Genomic DNA, 18,563 nt, shown 5'->3' with positions numbered 1-18,563 from the left:
TAAAGCTCTCAGGCCGCGGTGGATTACGTGGAGACGGACGGTTACGCTTTTATACGCGACGGTATAGTTTATGATTTCCGCGATGAACTACTTTGCTGAAATGAATGCGGAACGCACGCCCGCGCGACTATGTGGGTCAAGGGACCGGGACCGACGGGTCGCCGGAGGGAGGGATGAGGGCGAGCGAGTTCGCGTTTCTCCCTTTCCGGTTTACGCATCGTTTTCATTGCCCGACCGTTAAGCTTAACTACGGACTTTTACAGCGTCAGCCTGCATAAAAGCGCATACGACATTTTATGCGCGCCCGCGCGTAAAATCGTCCGTAACTTCTCGCGCCCTGGCCCGACCGGGGCGGTACTTGCAATTTTTTAATTTCTATTCTGGCCCGCGGCTACTCGACTCGTCGGTCTCTTTCTCTCTCTTTTCCTCCATCGTGACCGTGTCGAGCTCTCCTGAATCGCGGTGTGTGCGTTCGCGCATTTTTTCTTGCCGACGCATTTTTTTTCCGAGGCGCGCGGGAGCATACCTATACGAGACAACGATAAAAGCGTTACGGTCGCGCAATTCGCGAAAGGAGATAGACATCGTGTAGCGTACTCACGTGCTGCGCAATAATATTTATAAACTGATATTTTGTGTCTCGTTTCTGATCAAATATAGCTTGTATCATTATGGAAATAAACGCAGATACAGCGTTGAGTTTCTATAGGTTTTACAATGTTTGTTTTACAATGTTTGTTTCGAGCTATAATTCTGTAACGGTGTGATTTCACGTTGTAACGCTTTTAACTCTGGGGAGCTCGCTCTAGGAATCGGATTTCGAAGTTACAATATAATCTGAAATATAACTTGGAGAATTTTTGCGAGACAGCATTTCGGACGCTGGTACACGGTACGGAAATTTTCGCGGCGGCTTACACTTGGTAACCGCGGCGCACGGTGTTATCGCGAAAGTCCCCTAATGCGGAATTTAATTCCCGTTGGACGCGGGGACACAAAGCCCCTGATACGCGCAGCAGTTATCAAGGCGCCCTGCTGCGATGACGCACTGGCCGGCAAAACTCCTACGTCCGTGTCCATGCAGTAATCTCGTAAAAACTCGTTAATACGGTAAAAGCGCGGAAAATGGTCATGCGCAGCGAAATACAATTACTCATTAGTCGAATCCCATTGCGCGCGGCTCGCCGGCGACCGGAAACACTCGGTCGCCGAATCAACCGTGACGCGGAGGGGGCTTTGAAGTTCGCGTTCGCGTGGCTCGACGGTAATTAACCGTGGAACGTCAGCCGGCGAGGGTTATTGGCAGCCCCGATGCAGTTTCGAATGCGTGCCATTTGTTCATTCGTGCGTCAATATGCATCCTTCTGTAACTGTCGCAAATAATAAGATTTACATCGCATGTTAACGACCGAGCCGTTTATCCCCAGTAATTTGCGTTTTGCCTCAAATTTTGTAAGCGCGACGAAATAATTCGCGGGGAACAGGTGGCATATTCAACAGGAGCACCAAAAATGATATCGCTCCATAGAGATCGAAAATAGACTTCCTCTAAATGCTATATATTCGCGAATTACAATCCTTAACATGTAATCATATTGATGGATTAGTATTTTACTATTGATAATATTCGCTGGCTTCTTCAACCCTTTAGTAGATGTACTACTGGTGCACGCGCACGTATTGATTTTAACTGTAAAGTTCGCGGTATCGCAGACACGACGGAGAAAACCGTTGTCCGTCAAGCGATCAGATTTAACGATAAAGCGTGGCATAATTAGATTCTATCCTCTAATGCCTGTTACCAATCAAGGCATTATCAGCGCCTGGTAATTACGACAGTCGAGATTACCTATTCTCTACAACGTCGCTCGTCATCTCCGTTAATACGACCTTATCGCGCGCGACTCTCGTATTCGTTTCTGCCCCTTGAAACGCCGCGCCGCGTCGACGCGAGTCCCTCTTTCCGGCGGCGGCTCCATTGTTGGACGAACGTAAATCCCGATAGATCCACCCGACCACCGGGGAAGCCACGCATGTCGTAGAATATGGATCGTGCGTTGTACTGTGTAGCTTCCTGTTATCTAGGCCCAATCGCCGTACACGAGTAGCGTGCAATAATAGTGTTGCGCATGGAGAAGATGTAAAATTTGCGAAGAAAATTGTCAAAGGATATAATTTGTATACAATTATAGCGGACAATAGCATTGCCTAAAGCTTTAATTAAAAGCGTTTCTGTTATATACCCTGATAATGAACGTACATCTCGGGATTATTGTATGTATTATCAGTGGGAGAAGATGGAACTAGTCAGATTCACAGGCGAGCCTACATAATTCTAACAATGGTGAATCCATTATAATATATCCGTTACAATATATAGATGAAATGGACGTACAATAATGATACTATCTCTAATTGTGCAATCGTTTGACTATCCACTAATTTGCGTCATAAAATAACGCGCGGTCTTCGCATCGAGAGCGCGCCTGAGTGTAAATTTTTCATCACGTCGCGGAAAATTACGCAGGGATTTATGCATACGATCTGCTTTGTCTTATTAGACACCGCGCGTTTGTATACGGAACGTGTCCCCGATGTGATCAACGCCGAACGTGCAATTATGCACGTTCGCCGAGTAGACCCGTTCCACACTTTCTAAGCCGCGGGATTTCGAGAAGGGAGAATCATTTAGGCGTGTGGGGAGCTCTCGGTCGTAATCGCATTTGCAGATACGCCGTTTCTTGAAGTAATAGCACATCCACGAGATTTCCGCGGCTTTGAAGTCTCATATTCAGTTCTAATTGATATTTATATCGTATGATGTTGCCTTGAGCACGAAAATAACGGGGATGTTAAACGCGTTGATATAAATACTGATATTCTACAATTCTGATATTTATAGCTACGGTCTGCTTTTTTTTTCTTTAACTCATTTAATACGTATCGCTTTAAACATTTAATATTTCTTATCTTCCCAAGAAGTTTGTGAATTCATGAATAATTTATGAGCTGTATATAAACCTATAGTCTTATTCACACGATCACAGATCGATTTTTCTTATTTGGGTATTTAATGACAGTTAATAAAGAATAAATTTAATATTTTCTTTTACGTGAAGTTTACTACAGAAACTCTGGAAGAAAAATAATCCAACAGTGTACGGCCTCTTAAAATTTAGAATTAAATATACTATTCTTTTGCCAAATTATGTTTACGAGTTTATGAACGACAGACCGTGTCTGTCGCCGTCAATTTGGCAGGGGTTCAAATGCACGATGATCTTACGATCATCGACAGACCGCCAAGAATGTCAAACGCATATGCGAGTTTGTTAGTATTTGTAGTATGATCACAGCCGCGGGAAATTATTTGCAGTCATGGCCACGTTTGTTTTCCAGTGGCGCGCGGTATTATTGACGATTGCTCGAGTATAATTGGACGAGTCGTAGCTGCGAAGCGTCCTCCGTTATTTATGCAGATGTGTTGTTATTGGCGAATCAAGAATCTCAGAAAGTTGAGGCGCGATTATTAGTTTTCCTACGCAATCCGCATGCGAAAACGATCTGATTCCCTCTAACTTAACTTCCGTCTTTCAGAAACTTTAATGCCGATTGATTTACGTCTACTGAATTTTCATGCCGTTTTAAAATTAATCTGTACAGAAAATATTATTATCCTATCTCCGATAAATTATACGCTTCTAAAGATCCTGAAATGTCAAGTATAACAAGTAAATATTGATCTTTTTATAGTCATTAAGAATATTTGAAATTTTTATTAATTATCAATGACCACAAAATTATATAATATATCGATGTTGGATATCCTTAATAATAACGTAATTACGTTTTACAAGAAACATCTGACGCGCGCGTGGTACATGTCTGTTACAATTGGCAATGCAATTATGAACAGTTGTCGTGGCGAGAGATGCACTCCACCTTCTGAGACATTCAGAGGTTCGAATACCGGCGGGGAGGGAAACACGAAACGCGAATGCAATCGAGGCCGGGTCGAGGCGCGGTTCAGCCTCGACTCGGTTAAGTACACTTTATTAAGCATGCCATCTGCACGTTGCGCCATCCACTTATGTGGTAAATGGAATTACAAACGCATCCCTATGCTGCGGGATCCCAGGTTGCGGCTCACACCTTGCGTTCACAATGAGCGTGCATACGTCGGGCTAACTGTTGTATATATAGCATCGTAATTGAATAACAGTTGGAAATTCGTAGTCGGCAACGACGATTAGCGCCAGGGGGAAAAAATGGCCATAGAACGCGCGCCGTTTTATAATGAAACTATTTATTTTGCAAAGGGTTTTTTTTTTACTACACGAGACTCTTTTTCGCAGCCGTAACATGCGTCATATTACCATTTCAATCTAATCTTTTGATACCATTGTGAACGCGCTGCTCTGATGGAACGCCAATTCTCGGCTGAGCGTGAGTCACGATTTTCTGACGGATTTGATTGATCGCATTGTGGTTGCAGTCCACGTTGCAGAAAATCCACATAAAAGAGAAAGCGCGGACTGGCCCGGCTACAATGATTTAGAGCGATGCTATCTACGGGCACGGGCGATTTTGCTGATAACAAACTTTTACTCGCTTTATTCGGCGGCCCCACTCGTCCGCGCTCGCTCGCGATCTCCGCGAAATCGATGAAGAATTTATCGAACGTAATCGCGGTCGCGAAGCCTGAAATTCCGCATCGCGGCCGAATTCGGATGAGCCTCGCGTATCGAGATCGGCAAATTATTCGGCCGTGAGAGAAGCCGCCGTTTATCAAACTCGACTGAGTATGTATGTGTGTGTTGCCGGCCCATCGAAGACAGGCTCGTTGATTTATTAAATTGCCGCGCCAAGCGAGAGAAGAAAAGTGAGAGAGAGAGAGAGGGAAGGGAGGGAAATCTATTAAGAGCGAATATGGTCGAGCGAGATGTTGCGGCGCAGCGCGACGTCATCGTTGCACCTTCTCGCTGGGATCGAAGACAAAATTATTAAAGTTCCGTCGTACAAGCGTGCGCCATCGATGTTTACGCTCGTAGTCGCTGACTATATGAGTTTCCGGTAAATACGGCCGCGCCGTCCGTCGAAGCTGATGAAAAGAGACTTGTTTACTCGCCAGCTGATTTTCGAAGTACGACGCGATGCTGCAAAACTCACGAGCGAGAAACATCCACGTAAAGGGTTTCCGTGTATACAAACTGCCCGGTTTTCAACGGGAGAGTTCTCGTTTTATCAGTAGGATGGATAAATCCTGTTTGTCCGCGAGAGTTCAATAATCGGTATGATATTGCGCCAAGTATAAACACGGTTTAAAGTAACTTTGTTATTTTTACGTTATTTTTTTGTTTGTTTATCTATTTACTTTCCACAAAAAGAGCAAAAGCTTTAAAAAAAAAAAAATGTTTTTTTATTTAAAAAAAAAAAGAAAAAAAACGTTTATTGTGATTTTTTGTGTAAAGGCTCGAATCAAACTTCTGCTCGGCAGAAGATAGAAAATTATATGCAATTTGATTTATGCATGTGCCTTAACCGATTACCGTGTGTACTCCTTTGCATAATTATTTCGACGTGAAATATAGCGCAATATAATCAGTGATTATTAATCACTTATACGTGAGACAGATACCGTTTAGATGCACTCCCAGTTGATTTCCCACGACGTACGAAAATTGCGCCGGGGAAAAATCGCTCGTCGACCTTCATCCTTCGCGCAACTATATGAGTCATAATTTTGTACTAAGCGATCCCATCTTTTCTCCAGTCGGCGCTGTGCAAATAGTGCACCGGGAGTTTCCAGCGCCGCTGCGGCAGTGGCAGCTCTGAAACAATAATTAATTAGCTGCCTCGCAAGGAAGCAAGCACGGCGAGGAGAACGATGATCGCAGATGTTGCACGTCGGTAACGACGACCCGTAGAGACGTACAAGCATCCCTGCCGTTGCAGAGGTAAATTGCAGACAGACGGATACTGTTCTCTGTAACCGGGAGTCGGAATCGATCGGAAACATTTTTTGATCATTGATGAATAATTAAGCTGATGTAATTAATAATAACGAATGGTTGACTAATTGAGAGATAACCTATATTTTTATTTAAAAAATTTTTTTGTTGCAAAACTTTGTTATACGATATATTAATGGATACATTTATGGTTTTGTAATGTTATTAAAGGGAAAATTTTTTTATCAATATTCGTGTTATTTGATATTGAAACACTACATAGACATTCTTATTTGATACATTCAGTAAGCGTATCAAAAAATATTCAATAAGCGGATCAGAGAATATTCTGATTTTAAGTTTAATATAGGTATTTATTATACGTATATTTATTTGCTTATTTATTTGTGATTACAAATTTTAGATATTTCCGCATCATGTAAAATTTATATGCGTTACGATTCTTTATAAGTTAAATTCTTCTTGTCAATATTCTTCCATTAAGTTTTTTCAGCGGAGAGAAATAAATTTATTATAGCATAAATGATATGATATATTAACATTACTGATTTTGATACTAAAGTTTTCAAATTGTAAGAGTTTATATGCTGTCTGATACCATTCCAAAGACAATGGTCCCCAATAAAACAGGGGGAGGGGGCTTTTCGTTAAGGAAGCCCACGTGATCTTTAGCGAGAAGCCACCTCGAGATCCTTTCTTCCACGACACAGTTGGTGCTCGATCGATGTTGACGACCAGACCAATCGACCATTAAGTATATCCCAGGTCGCGCGCAAAAAGAACACGGTAGGCAATCAATCTTCCATACGTCGAAGTCTTGTAGACGCTACCTCGCGTCTCTCATGACGACGTGGAGGGAAACAGGAGGTGATGTCGGGGGCGCGGAAGAAACGTTGCGGGATGAGCGAACCTTGGGCGTCGTCGCCGCAAAAAGTTGTCAGTCCTCGACGATAGAGGAGAGAGACACCGCTTAGAAGCAATCTAGCGTCCGGAGGAAACGACTCTTGCTTCTCGGCAATTCGCGAGCTAGTCGAGCAACATCGATTTGTCTCTCGATTCGTCGAACGTCGAGGCGTTACGGCAATTTAACGGGTTCTATATCTCTGATTTCAGGTAGCAGCGAGGAATCGAGGGCCGGTGGCGGTGATCCTGGGAAGCTGGGAGTGAAGAAATCGAGACCGAAGGCCTCCTCGCCGAACAGGCAGGGACCACAGCAGTGTCAGGTGAGGAAGCGATGAAGAAGCGACGAGATGAATCATTGCACTTTAGAGAGAAATGAAATTCTTGCGAATGAGACGTGGGGGTCTTAGCCGAAAGTGTAATGAAATTGAGCTGATAAATTAATTCGACGAAAAAGTGTTTTCTATCTTACGTATAATCTAACAGCTTTTTCTGTAGCAGTTAATTTATTAAAATTCTTAGATTATTAAAATTATAATTCTCCATAATTTTATTTGTTCTCTTCTAAATTGTATTCTTTCAATGGTTGAAGTTAATGTTATTTGCTATGATTTAAATATAGCTATACAGGAACATTAATAATTTTGATGGAACGATATTGGCACTTGTTATGTGATTTGTAACAGATGAGCGGGATAGATTGTCATTCGAATTTTATTCAAATTGGCTCTTCCGCAGCGGTAGTACGATTGCTCATATGTGCATCAAGAATATTTATGCAATTACTATCAATCAGAATATCCAGCTGCCGTGACAACGTCAAGCGCGCTTCGTAGCGATCGCGCGACCTTCGATAAGATATTTTTGCATAATGAAATTTGTTTACTAATTATTTGCTTAACAATCACAGAGTTTTAAAGCTACTCGCAATTTTTAATGCTAAATGAGCTGTTTCGGTAGAAAAAAATTGCGTTCTATTATCAATAATTATCATGCGTGGCGCGCACCCTCATTTTACCTTAATAAAATTATTCAGATAGTCTTAATTATACTGTCATGCTGGGAACATTATTTTTAAATATTCCCTTGTGTACATATATACGCATAGCTTGTTTAAATTACGTGTATGCATAATGTAGCTACGTTCTTGACGAGCGCAGTTTTTTTTACCGGTATGTTTTAATTAAATCTGAAATCACCCGCGGAAATAACGAGAACGTACCGCGCTTCTACGTAAACTGACATTAGATAATTGTCTCTGTCAATTGATTTAAAGTTTGCTGAAATATAGTGTTCAACTACGTGTGCGAATCGGAAGCCGGTCCGCGCGGTTCAAATTGATAATTGCGCTGTTCTTTAATTACTCGTGCATCGCGAAAGTATATAACTAAAATTTTTTTCAGTCTATTTTTCCGTATCTGTTGTACAATTTCGCGATGTACCAGATACAGATCGCGAAGCTGCGTTTTGTTTAACGGCTCACTCTGACGTTTTTCCCCGTTGTGCTCCATTTTAACAGTTAGTTTCCTTTCGAAAGCACGCACCGACAAAGAGCATTTTCACGGGGAAGAACGAGGCGACGGTTCGTTAGCGACCGATCGAGTTAGACGACCACGATCGATGACCACGGGGGTGTGCTCGAAAACCGTAGCGCGAGGCCGCAAAATTCGTGCTAACCCGCCCCATTCTCTACCCCCGTGTGTCTGCCCCCTTTCCGTCCCTTTCGCCCGCGGCTGGAACGAGTCGAAATGGCGCCATCGAACGCTAACGATGCTGACCCACTTTCCGCTCCGCGCCGGCGCGCTCGTTGCGGAAAGCCACGACGACGCGCGGGGATGCGCTCTCGCATCCGTGACGTGCAATCCGTACGAGTTTTCGCACGCACGCGGCATTTTTACGACGGCGGCCCTTCGAGCCCGCTTTATCACGGACCCGTACGGACGCGTTACGTCCGTGGCTTCAGACAACTTTTTTATGGCGTAGTTATTTTCCTTTCCGACTTGAAGCGCAGCAAATTAGATGCAGGCTGCTCCGACACTAAGCGCGAAACACATCCTGAGAATTTATTATTACAGCGTTATAGTGTCCTATTTTATTCGCGAATCGCGATTTAACATTTTTTTTATTATTTTGGACGCGGAATTAATTTGATACCAGCGAAATAGAAGAAATTAGACACTCGGTTTCTCTGCATATCTCCTTTATCATTGCATTGATTTATATCATCCATGGTATTTTTACATGATGGTTTTCCGCGCGTATTGCCTCGATATATAAATGTAAAATGGAAATGAACTTTAATCGGCCCGATTTCGAATTGACGTGACTGCAATTTATTTCTACGTGACGACAGCGCAAAATGGCAGCGCGCGCTAGCCTTGATTTCAGCGCAGCTCAATTTCCTTCTTCCGAGGCCCAACCCCCTTGTGACCCACATTAAGACGCAACGGTCTCGGCGCTAAAGTGCCAGGCGGTTGTCGGCACTGTTTATACACGCGGTACACGCTCGCGCGCGTGCAAGCACGGCGTCGTGACCGTGTGCCGTGTGCCGTGTGCCGGGTGCCGTGTGTGGAAAGGCTGTTGAATATTCAGGCGACGCCGGCGCGAGCCTCGAGCAGAGGCAGAGCAAACACGGCGGCACCCCGTGATGTAACACACGAACGCGATACTCCCCCGCGCGCGTTTCCCCCGTTCGTCGTCTGTACACTCGACCGATTTAGGCGTGCCTCGTGGTGGTATTTAGGAGCTAACCCTTTCAGAACCCGCCACCTTCACTGATTGATCCGCTTTCCTCTTCTCGTCGTACATCGCGCGGTCTATATACAGCTCCGAGCTTTTGACTGTGAGGAAAACCACTTTGCTCCTTGAGCTCGTAGATTCGTATTCTTGTTGCGAGTTTAGCAGTCAGATATGTTGGCCCGATTCGGAGAAATCTTATTTACTTGGTATATTTAATCTCACTAAGACGAGAATTATGCAGCCATCTTTAGACTCGCGATGAGAATGCGCGCTGTACTGTTTAAGGGAAGGAAGCCCTTTCTTCCGCAGATCCACTGTCTTTGCGACTGATCCCCTTCGCTTCCATCTCACTTCGTCCCCGTTCTCCTCTGTTAGAGGATCATACGTCATACTCTCTCGTTTCCACCCTTTTCACATAGCATCCCTCCTTGTCGCACGAGCTTCTTGCTCTTTCATCCTCGCTACTCGTTCTCCTTCATCTCTGCCACTTCCTCTTTCGTCCCCTTTGACCCGTACTCTCGTCGTTTCATCTCTTCTCTTTCTCCCGCGCGTATGCCTGGATGGCCCCTCGTCCTGGTGTGCCTTGTTACGTAATTAAATGACGGTCCGCCTGACTTGTTGACAAGCCTTGTCGATGTATCGAGTTAGCGACGAATTAAGCCCGTCCGCCTCAGCTCGATTATGGCTCTCGGATATCGCCGCGATCCAAAGGGGGTGGTACTCGAACGAGAGATAGAGAGAGAAAGAGAGAGGGAGCAAAGAAGGGAAATGGCGAGGGAAAGAGAGAGAGAGAGAGAGAGAGGGAGAGAGGAGAGAGAAGGCTAGCGGCCTTTGCAGCAGCGTCCGACGTGACGCTCGGCTGTCTCGCCGGAAATTGATCGTTATTCATTACAGGACGCCCGTGGAATTTTCCTCGTCACGGCGGGCTCTGTACCGCCATAATTTATGCGCCAATTATCGCGCACGGCATTATGCGCGAGACGGTCGATTAATGCCGCGCGACGCGAGATAAAGTTTTTTAATGCACCCTTATGATCGCTCGCAATGCATCAACGATTTCCATTTAGAGCCCCGTTGGCGTGGCGTGGCATGGCGTGGCCCGGCCTCTCTCATAGATGCCATCATCTCTACGCTGGACGCAGCACCGGTGCGTGCTAATTAATAATTCAAACGCAACGCGTCGGGTATTTTATACCATGTATAACGACACACCAGATTGCGGGTATGATGATATTGAAAGTTTGAAAATCTGCGGGATGGAAAAAAATAATGCATGCGATTATTAATCGTTCTGCTTGTGCAGCGCTTTATGCTAAAAATAATTTGCGGCAAATGTGAACGCGTTTACATCGATTTAATAAACCTGAAGTCTTGTTAAGTTTCATATGAGAATTTAATTTGTGCTTTAGCTATATGCACCATCGAGGGAGCTATTGTTGTTGCAATTATTTAATCCGCACTCGTGTAAAAGCAATGGGTTTCACGTGGATGATGGAATCGCTGATGAACTCTCCGATCGATCGATTTTTTGCTTCGTCAACTGTACATTAAATCATTAATTAATTAGACCAGACAGTACACACATCATGAAAAGTCAGGAAACTTCCGCGATAATTTTAATAAGCGAATGGACTTTTTTTCTCTGAAAAGCATATATGATATGAGTGATACACGATAATCTAAAAGCGCGCGCGCGCGCGCGTGGGATACTATACAACGAAATTATGATTAATCCCGGACAAGATTAAATGACTTCTTCGTTACCCTCGTGTTGATTAAACCGTTACTCTACTTTTTGATTTAACGCCGTCGTTTAGTTACTTTCTCTTGCTTTTTATCTTTTTATCTCGCTATCTTTCTACGGTATCGCTGCGAAGTGACCTTGCAATCTGGTTATCGCGAACATTGTATTTTTGACTGAAAGAGACTTCGAGAAAACGGGCCAATGTAATCTCCAAATTCGTGCAAACACATGCGCATGTACTATGCTGACATACGTGACCGTTATTCTGGATACCTATATGTACTTCCAACATTCGTGGTGACACGAGCTGTTAATTAAGCCGACTTCAACCCAAGTTGTTGGTAGATCTACGTGCAGCTTCACCCCATTACGTCGTAGTTTCTACCCCAGTCCGTTGCTCTTGTTGTCGATCCTGCTCTTTACCATTTCGCTACATTCCGTATCTCTTTAGTCGCGACAAAGGGACTAGGCTTCGTTTTCTGGCGACGAACTACGCGCGTCACGAATTCGCCGTGCAACAAAATTGATCTGCTTTGAATACGAAGGAAACAGTATTATCTAGCTGATAAAAGAGGTGAAGTATTTGTAAATTTATTTTCTACCTATCGAAATAAGGAATCGAGATAAAGTTTTTTTTGATCGCTCGCAATGTGTCCACGATTTCCATTTAGAGCCCCGTTGCGTATTTTATAGACTCGATAGTTTTAATTTATTTTCGTGAAGTTAATTTCTTGCTGACAATAATTTAAGAAAATACTATATATTTTTTTCGAATACATATCAATTATTTGTAAATGTCGATATATTAATTTATTGTCATAAAGAAGCACTTTTATTTATGTTTAATAACGCTTGTTATGCGTTCGAGACAAAGATCGCAGTAAGGATAATGATCTTCTCTCTTTGACATTTAACCATCTATGGTCTGATTGATTATAACGTTGATATTTTCTTGATGGTTGCTCGGTGAATACTCGCAAGAGAAGTATTCCACTATTACACTACCCTTGTTACGTCTGTCTTTCGCGAGAAGTCGCTGGTAAACGAACAACTCGGTACGGTCGTCTTTCGCGACACAATGGAAATCCCGAGCGGTAACGCGATTTCCTGCATTCCATTCATCGTCCTTTTTCCTAGCAACGTAGTCCGTTCGTGCATTACTTTGCCTCAAACGAGAATAATATCCTCCTGCGCCATCATGGCGGCCGGGGCCTTTGTCTCTTTGCAGCATCAGCAGCAACGACGGCACACCGAGTCTTTCCTTCTCGCGAAGGCTGTCTTCCTCATTATTTACGGAAGCGTGAGTTTCTCGTCTTCTTAACGGTTGCTGGTAATAAGATGCACTTCTTTAAAAGATTTGCCTGCCCGGAAGCGACAAATTGCATTCGCCCAGTGGCCTCGCCCCCTCGGGGTGTTACGCTACCGCTTCCAGCCCCGGCCTTGTTGGAAGAAAACTCGGGACGGGACGCGAACGTGGTTAGCTGGAACAAACGTTAACCGAATGAAACCGCAGATGCATGTTACCCACGAGCCGTGTGCGACGACTGTTCACTTTAGCGAATTTCATATATAACGAAATGATCTCTTATCCTTCTTTTTTTCCTTCCCTTTATTTTTTTCGCTAGATATCAATGTTTGCACTATTGTGTGTAATACGAATTATGTATATGCTGAACTATTTCACCTACAATGTACAGTTTTAAAATAAGATGATCCAATTAAAATTATAGTCATCTTATTGTAATCAAATGACACGTAATATTTTTACCGCAGTTTTTAAGAAAATTATGCAACTACGCGGACAGTCGCTCGTCCCTCATTTCCGTGGTTGCTAGAGACATGATTCAAATCAGTTATTAGATTGAATCGAGCATTATTGAGACGAGCAAGAGCCCAGAGAGCCCAGTGAATGATAACCGCTCTCGACGGAAATCCTCTCGTTCGTAATTCCCTCGAAACTTCAGAATGTAACATCCGCCGGAGCTTTCGCCGAGGACACGCGCGATTTCACATCCGGTCCCTCATACTCGTACTTCATCTCATTGGAAGAGAGCGGCCGCGATAGACGCGGTTGGTCGGAACGACTGTTAAGCGGATCGACCGATCGATGGGACCGGTTTAAACCACGAATCGCTCTGTGGTTGCCTCTCCGACCACCGGTTCGGTGCAAATGTCCTCCCGCGCGCCTCTCTCCCATCGAGGTTTCCTCTTAACGAAGTATCAATGTTACCACCCGCGGGATTACGTATTCAGGGCTCGATGTTGGCCGGTGTACATTGGCTGCGGCGCTACAGGCTGCAGTCGCGAGCGAGCCAAGTGGCGACGACCGAGAACCATCGTGTACGGACGAAGTGCGGCCAGAGATCGTGGCGAGGGGAGGAAGAGGTGGGTTGGCAAAGATAGTGGTAGCCAGAAAGGCCAGGAGTAATGATGTTTGTTTAGCTCTCAAGGAGAGGGTCTGCGTCGAGGGGGTGGAAGATACGGGTTTTGGCACGAGGATGATGGGCGAGAGACGCGAAAGACCGTACCCATGGTCGTTGAGCTTTCTCTCGTCGAGACTCTCCGCAGCATCCTCCTTCGAATCTTCGTCTCTCTCTTTCTCTCCTGCACTTTCTTACTCTCCTCCTTTTTATCTATCTTTCTCTGTCTTATCCCCATCTCGCCATCTGCCGTTTCTACTACCGCCTTTCCGTCACTCCAGCAGCTTCTCTCATCTTTCTCCCTGGTCTCGGTCCTCGCCTCGTAAATTGAAACTCCCGTGTGTTGGCGTCCGTGCATCTGGAGCTCCTTAGGAGTTAAGCTACGCAAATTAGATTTTCTGCTTAGGAGCCAGAAGTACGACTCCCCCTTTCCCTCGGCGCTTCGCCCCTTTTCATCCCTCGGCTCCTGCGAGACCTCCGCGAGACCGTGCGCAAACGTTCATCCCACCTCGTGAATATATACGGCCGCCATCTCTACACGTCTCAAGTCTTTGCGTTTGTGTCACTTCTGGCTCCCTTCTTTTTTTTTTATTCCCTTTTCCGTAGTTTTCACGTCCTCTTATCTGCGCCCCTGCCTTCTCGTCGCCCCTCCTCCCTTATCTCTTCCCCTGCCGGTCCGCTTCACGTCTTCGGTCAATATTATCCGCGACGCGTCAGGAACGTCTTAATACCTTTTTCTTTAATCTGGGATTTGCTCTCGGTAGTGGAGGCGACGTGAAGTTTTTCTATCTATGGCCCGGAAATTTCTTCTGTCATGTTGGAGGGTACTCCTCGTTTTCTCGAGAACGTTCGTTATGTACGCTCGTTCCTTCATGAAATGGAATTTGTTGCCTGTTTGCTGGATCCCGGCAAATGTTTGCCGACAGACTGTACCGTTTAAGCTATACGTGAGTCGTCATAGCAACCGTGGCTCATGGTTAAATAGTATCGCTTCACATGAGTGCTCGCGAGGATCCCGCAGGAAGTTCGTATTCCGCCGGATGTCAACAAGTTTCATTTTTTTCTACCGAAAAGCCAGCGTCACTGTCTACATCGCTTCCACGATTTTTATATTTAAATAATATCGAAGTACGTAGATGATAAGAGTGAGTAAGAATTTTATAATTTTAATTTTTAATCCATCTACGTCTTGCTCGAGCTTACTGTTGTACATAAAAAATCGAATCGTATATTATCTTCCTGCTTCGCATGTGACTGTGAAATACAACGGCTTCAAATAATATGATAGATACAATCGACAATACGCTTACGTCTCCTTCCTCTTTCGTTAAGTAAACGCAGTTTTTTTCAAAAGTCAAAAGAAATTCCTTCATTCAGGGAAGCGACGGTATTCTTTCGCGACTTTGGATTCGGTTTTTTTTTTTTTCGTTTCACCGAAATCACCAGCGGATTCATGTACCTCCCCCCGTGCCTATCGAACGATTGGAAATAACAGCGAAACGAGAAGCGGAAAAGACTTTTCCGATAATGGAGGCCCGGAATCGTGCTATCGCACGTTTTCCGCGTCGTCACGTGGCGCGGCGGCGGCCGCAGGTGCATTGGAAATTAATTTCGGCTTAATGCCGCGGCGCCGGCGCCGGCACCGCGAATCCTTCGACGTGACGACGAATTCCCGATGCCCTCGAGACGTGATATTCCGAATCTCGTCCGCGGGATTCCTCGAGCAGGCCATTAAAGCGAGTTTAGCCACGTCGCGGGCGTTCTGTACCTTTCGCATTATTGATCTCATGCATTTACGAAGTGTGTGATCTGATCAATGTGTTTTGTTCGTTTTTCGTAATTTCTTTCTGCAGTGCGCGAATATTGAGATTTATTTTACAAGAACGTGATGTCTATCAATTTTACGAAAGCGTAGAGGAGATAGATCATTTATGGTAAATTAATTATTTAGACTCGGATTTAACTTACGGATTAATCTTACGTTATTTAAACAAACGATCTTAAAAAGTTTCAAAATTATATCACATTTATATTGATTTCTTAATTTTTGTTGTAAAGTTTATACTTGAATCTTAGATATTATTTTGTGAAATAATGTTAATAGAGAGAGGTATTATTTTAGCATTTTAATCATGTTGCTTTTGGTGTTGCCAATGTTGTTCGATGATACCGCGTCATTACATTATGCATGGCATTTCGAGAGGCCGAGACAGGCTCGGTGACGAAAGACGCAGGGCAAATTTATTGGAAATGTTAATCGTTCCTGTCGTTCATGGACCCGCGGAATTCGCACGATTTTCCACGACGGCGAACTCGTCGCCCATTTGAACGGGGCATTGAATTTTCGGGTGGAACACTGGCCGCATTCAATTCCTCGGCCTTTGGCTTCCTGAAATAGTTCCTGAAATAGTGCGCGACCCGGAGGCGCGTATAATAAACCTAATTCCACATACTTAACGGGCATACCATCTTCGGGACTGGTGGTGGCACGATGTGGTCGGTGTTAAATCCGCGAGTAATTTCTACGTACGTATTGCGGTGATACCGGCGATCTCTTATTCTTTAGGACAGATGAAAATGGCATCGTTTATCAGGGAAGCATTAACGGCCATGAAATTTTTGCTATCGTTGCCCCATTTCGGTATTTTGCGGCGAGAATAGCCAATTTAATTCGAATACGAGGAAGATTCGCGTTTATATGTCGCGCGATAGCCGTGCCACATCACTTGTTCTAATATCCATTATAAAGCGACGTTCTTTACACAACGGTCATGCACGCTAATTGAAACCCATGGCCACGCTTCAATTTTTGTCGCGCAGTTTTAAAACAGAGTTTCGCCCGACTCTTCTTCGCGCGTCGCTAATGCACTCGAGGGAAAAAGAAATTCCGTCAAATATGTGTACAATGAAGTTTCCGCTACGTTGTCATAATCAAGAGAGATGCATCCACTGGCAGGTGGTAATGTAATCGCGCGTAGCCGCGATTCGACAGACGCCACGTGTAATTTTCATCCATATCGCTGCTGCAACGAAGATTGTTTCTCTCTGTTACAGGTCTGCGGGAAGGTGTTTAACAACGCATCGGCGCTCACGAAGCACAAACTGACGCACAGCGACGAGAGGAAATACGTGTGCACGATGTGCGGCAAGGCGTTCAAACGGCAGGACCACCTGTGAGTACAGATTAGAGTATTTCACATCAGAGAATTAGCGGTGCACTTGCGAATATGTCAAATTTTATGAAACAAGCTCTCATCTAGTAGCTGTACGATTAGCAATTCTCTGACAGCAGAGAACTATTCTAACCAGATTACAACGCTATTTTGAATCATATGTCAGAGCAACGAATGAAAATCGCTGTATTGACCAAGTATTGTTTTGCGTTTTCACATGGAAAGCAATATTTAGGGAAAAAAGCGTATTTATTACTACGATCTTATTACAAGTCTGGCTCTCCACTTTTCGATCAGCTATTCTCGCGTTTCTACCCGCCGTTATTGACAAAACTGATCTATTTACTTTTTCGCATTTCCTCCTCTTTCTCGATTTAAGCGTCATAGGGCATATTACGGATTCCCCATGCTATAAAACAATAACGAGAACAACACTCGAGCCAGAGCTTAAAGGAAAACGCTCGTGCTCGCGGTACTGAGCCGTTCATTATGTTCATCAAAGCCTCTCAACGCTCCACTTCGGCAATAGTATACGCAGGTATATCGTTCGCGTACAAGTGTGCGTTATACGTATGTGTATGTGTGCGCACGTGTAGATGTATCTCCCCGCGTTCTCTTCTTTGCTGGTGCGCTCGTAAGAAGCCTTCTAAGCTGCCCCGGAGTGCCTTCTTAAGGCCGGTAGTTGGAGAAATTTCTACGCGTAGGTATGCCGAAGTAATCCCTTAGATATTTCCCTTACGTAATGCCCGGCTGTCCGGGTATTGGATGGGAGAGCTCGCGGAGCTTGTATCGGCACGTACGGGTATTAGAACTCCGTTGAATTTATAGCGGTAATAGTTATTGCCAGAAAAAGCTCGTTTGGAGATACGTTTCTCTTTACATCGAATTACACTTTATTTTCGTTGGGTATATTAAATAATAATTCAGACGATAAGAAAAACGATTATGAAATCAGAAGAAAAATTTGCATTCAGACATTTATGTTGTGTATTTAAAAATTGTTATATATTATTCGCGCAAAATCGAATAACTTAATATTTAGCTCGTCCGATCTCTTTCTAAATCAACTATCTAAAGCTAATGTTTAGCTAAGGCTTAGCTAAATTATTCAATTTAAATTGACATAAGTGAGACCACTTAAAAAAGATACAATGCATTTAAATGCAATGAAGAGAACGTCATGTCGCACGATTTAGGATCTTCGTTTCGTGAGACACGGATGAGGAAAATGGACAGGCGCGATATAGCAATCAAGGAGGGACAAGGGACGAGACGGGGCGGCGCACAAAAGCGAGTGATGGAGGCGAACCATAGCGACTAAGGATTCAATTCTTGCCGGGAACGGGCAAAGGAATAACGCGGAATCAATAGAGGTCGGTCTCGCGACTCCGTTCGGCTTCGTCGTTGTAGTGTTGTCCGTCCGGCGCGGGTCGAATACCTCGGCCAGGTTGAACGTTATATTTTCTCGAAAGACGGATCCTCAAATCCTCCAACCCTCCTTTATATTCTTCCCTGCGCTCCTCTACCCCCTGACTTTGCTCGAAATCCGCCACGGCCGGCAGGGTCCATTCTGCGGGGACAGTATTTTTCTTTTCTTTACTGCTTCCTCAATGTC

General features: G+C 44.3%; 1 protein-coding gene across 5 annotated transcripts in view; it reads left to right on the top strand.

Annotated features, from left to right (window-relative positions):
• LOC112468910 overlaps nucleotides 1-18,563 on the top strand; it is a 305,546-nt gene that overhangs the window by 207,327 nt on the left and 79,656 nt on the right. For all 5 annotated transcript variants that reach the window (XM_025038317.1, XM_025038320.1, XM_025038318.1 and 2 more), the window contains 2 exons: nucleotides 7,086-7,195; nucleotides 16,830-16,948. In XM_025038317.1, coding sequence (XP_024894085.1) covers nucleotides 7,086-7,195; nucleotides 16,830-16,948 — 229 coding nt within the window. The remainder of the gene's footprint in view (nucleotides 1-7,085; nucleotides 7,196-16,829; nucleotides 16,949-18,563) is intronic.

Source organism: Temnothorax curvispinosus, unplaced genomic scaffold, assembly GCF_003070985.1.
Source record: "Temnothorax curvispinosus isolate PA1 unplaced genomic scaffold, ASM307098v1 QBEX01002228.1, whole genome shotgun sequence".
In the NCBI taxonomy this organism is placed as follows: Eukaryota; Metazoa; Arthropoda; class Insecta; order Hymenoptera; family Formicidae; genus Temnothorax; species Temnothorax curvispinosus.
Note: the sequence above shows the minus strand (reverse complement) of the source record. Positions and strands in the feature narration are given on the sequence as shown.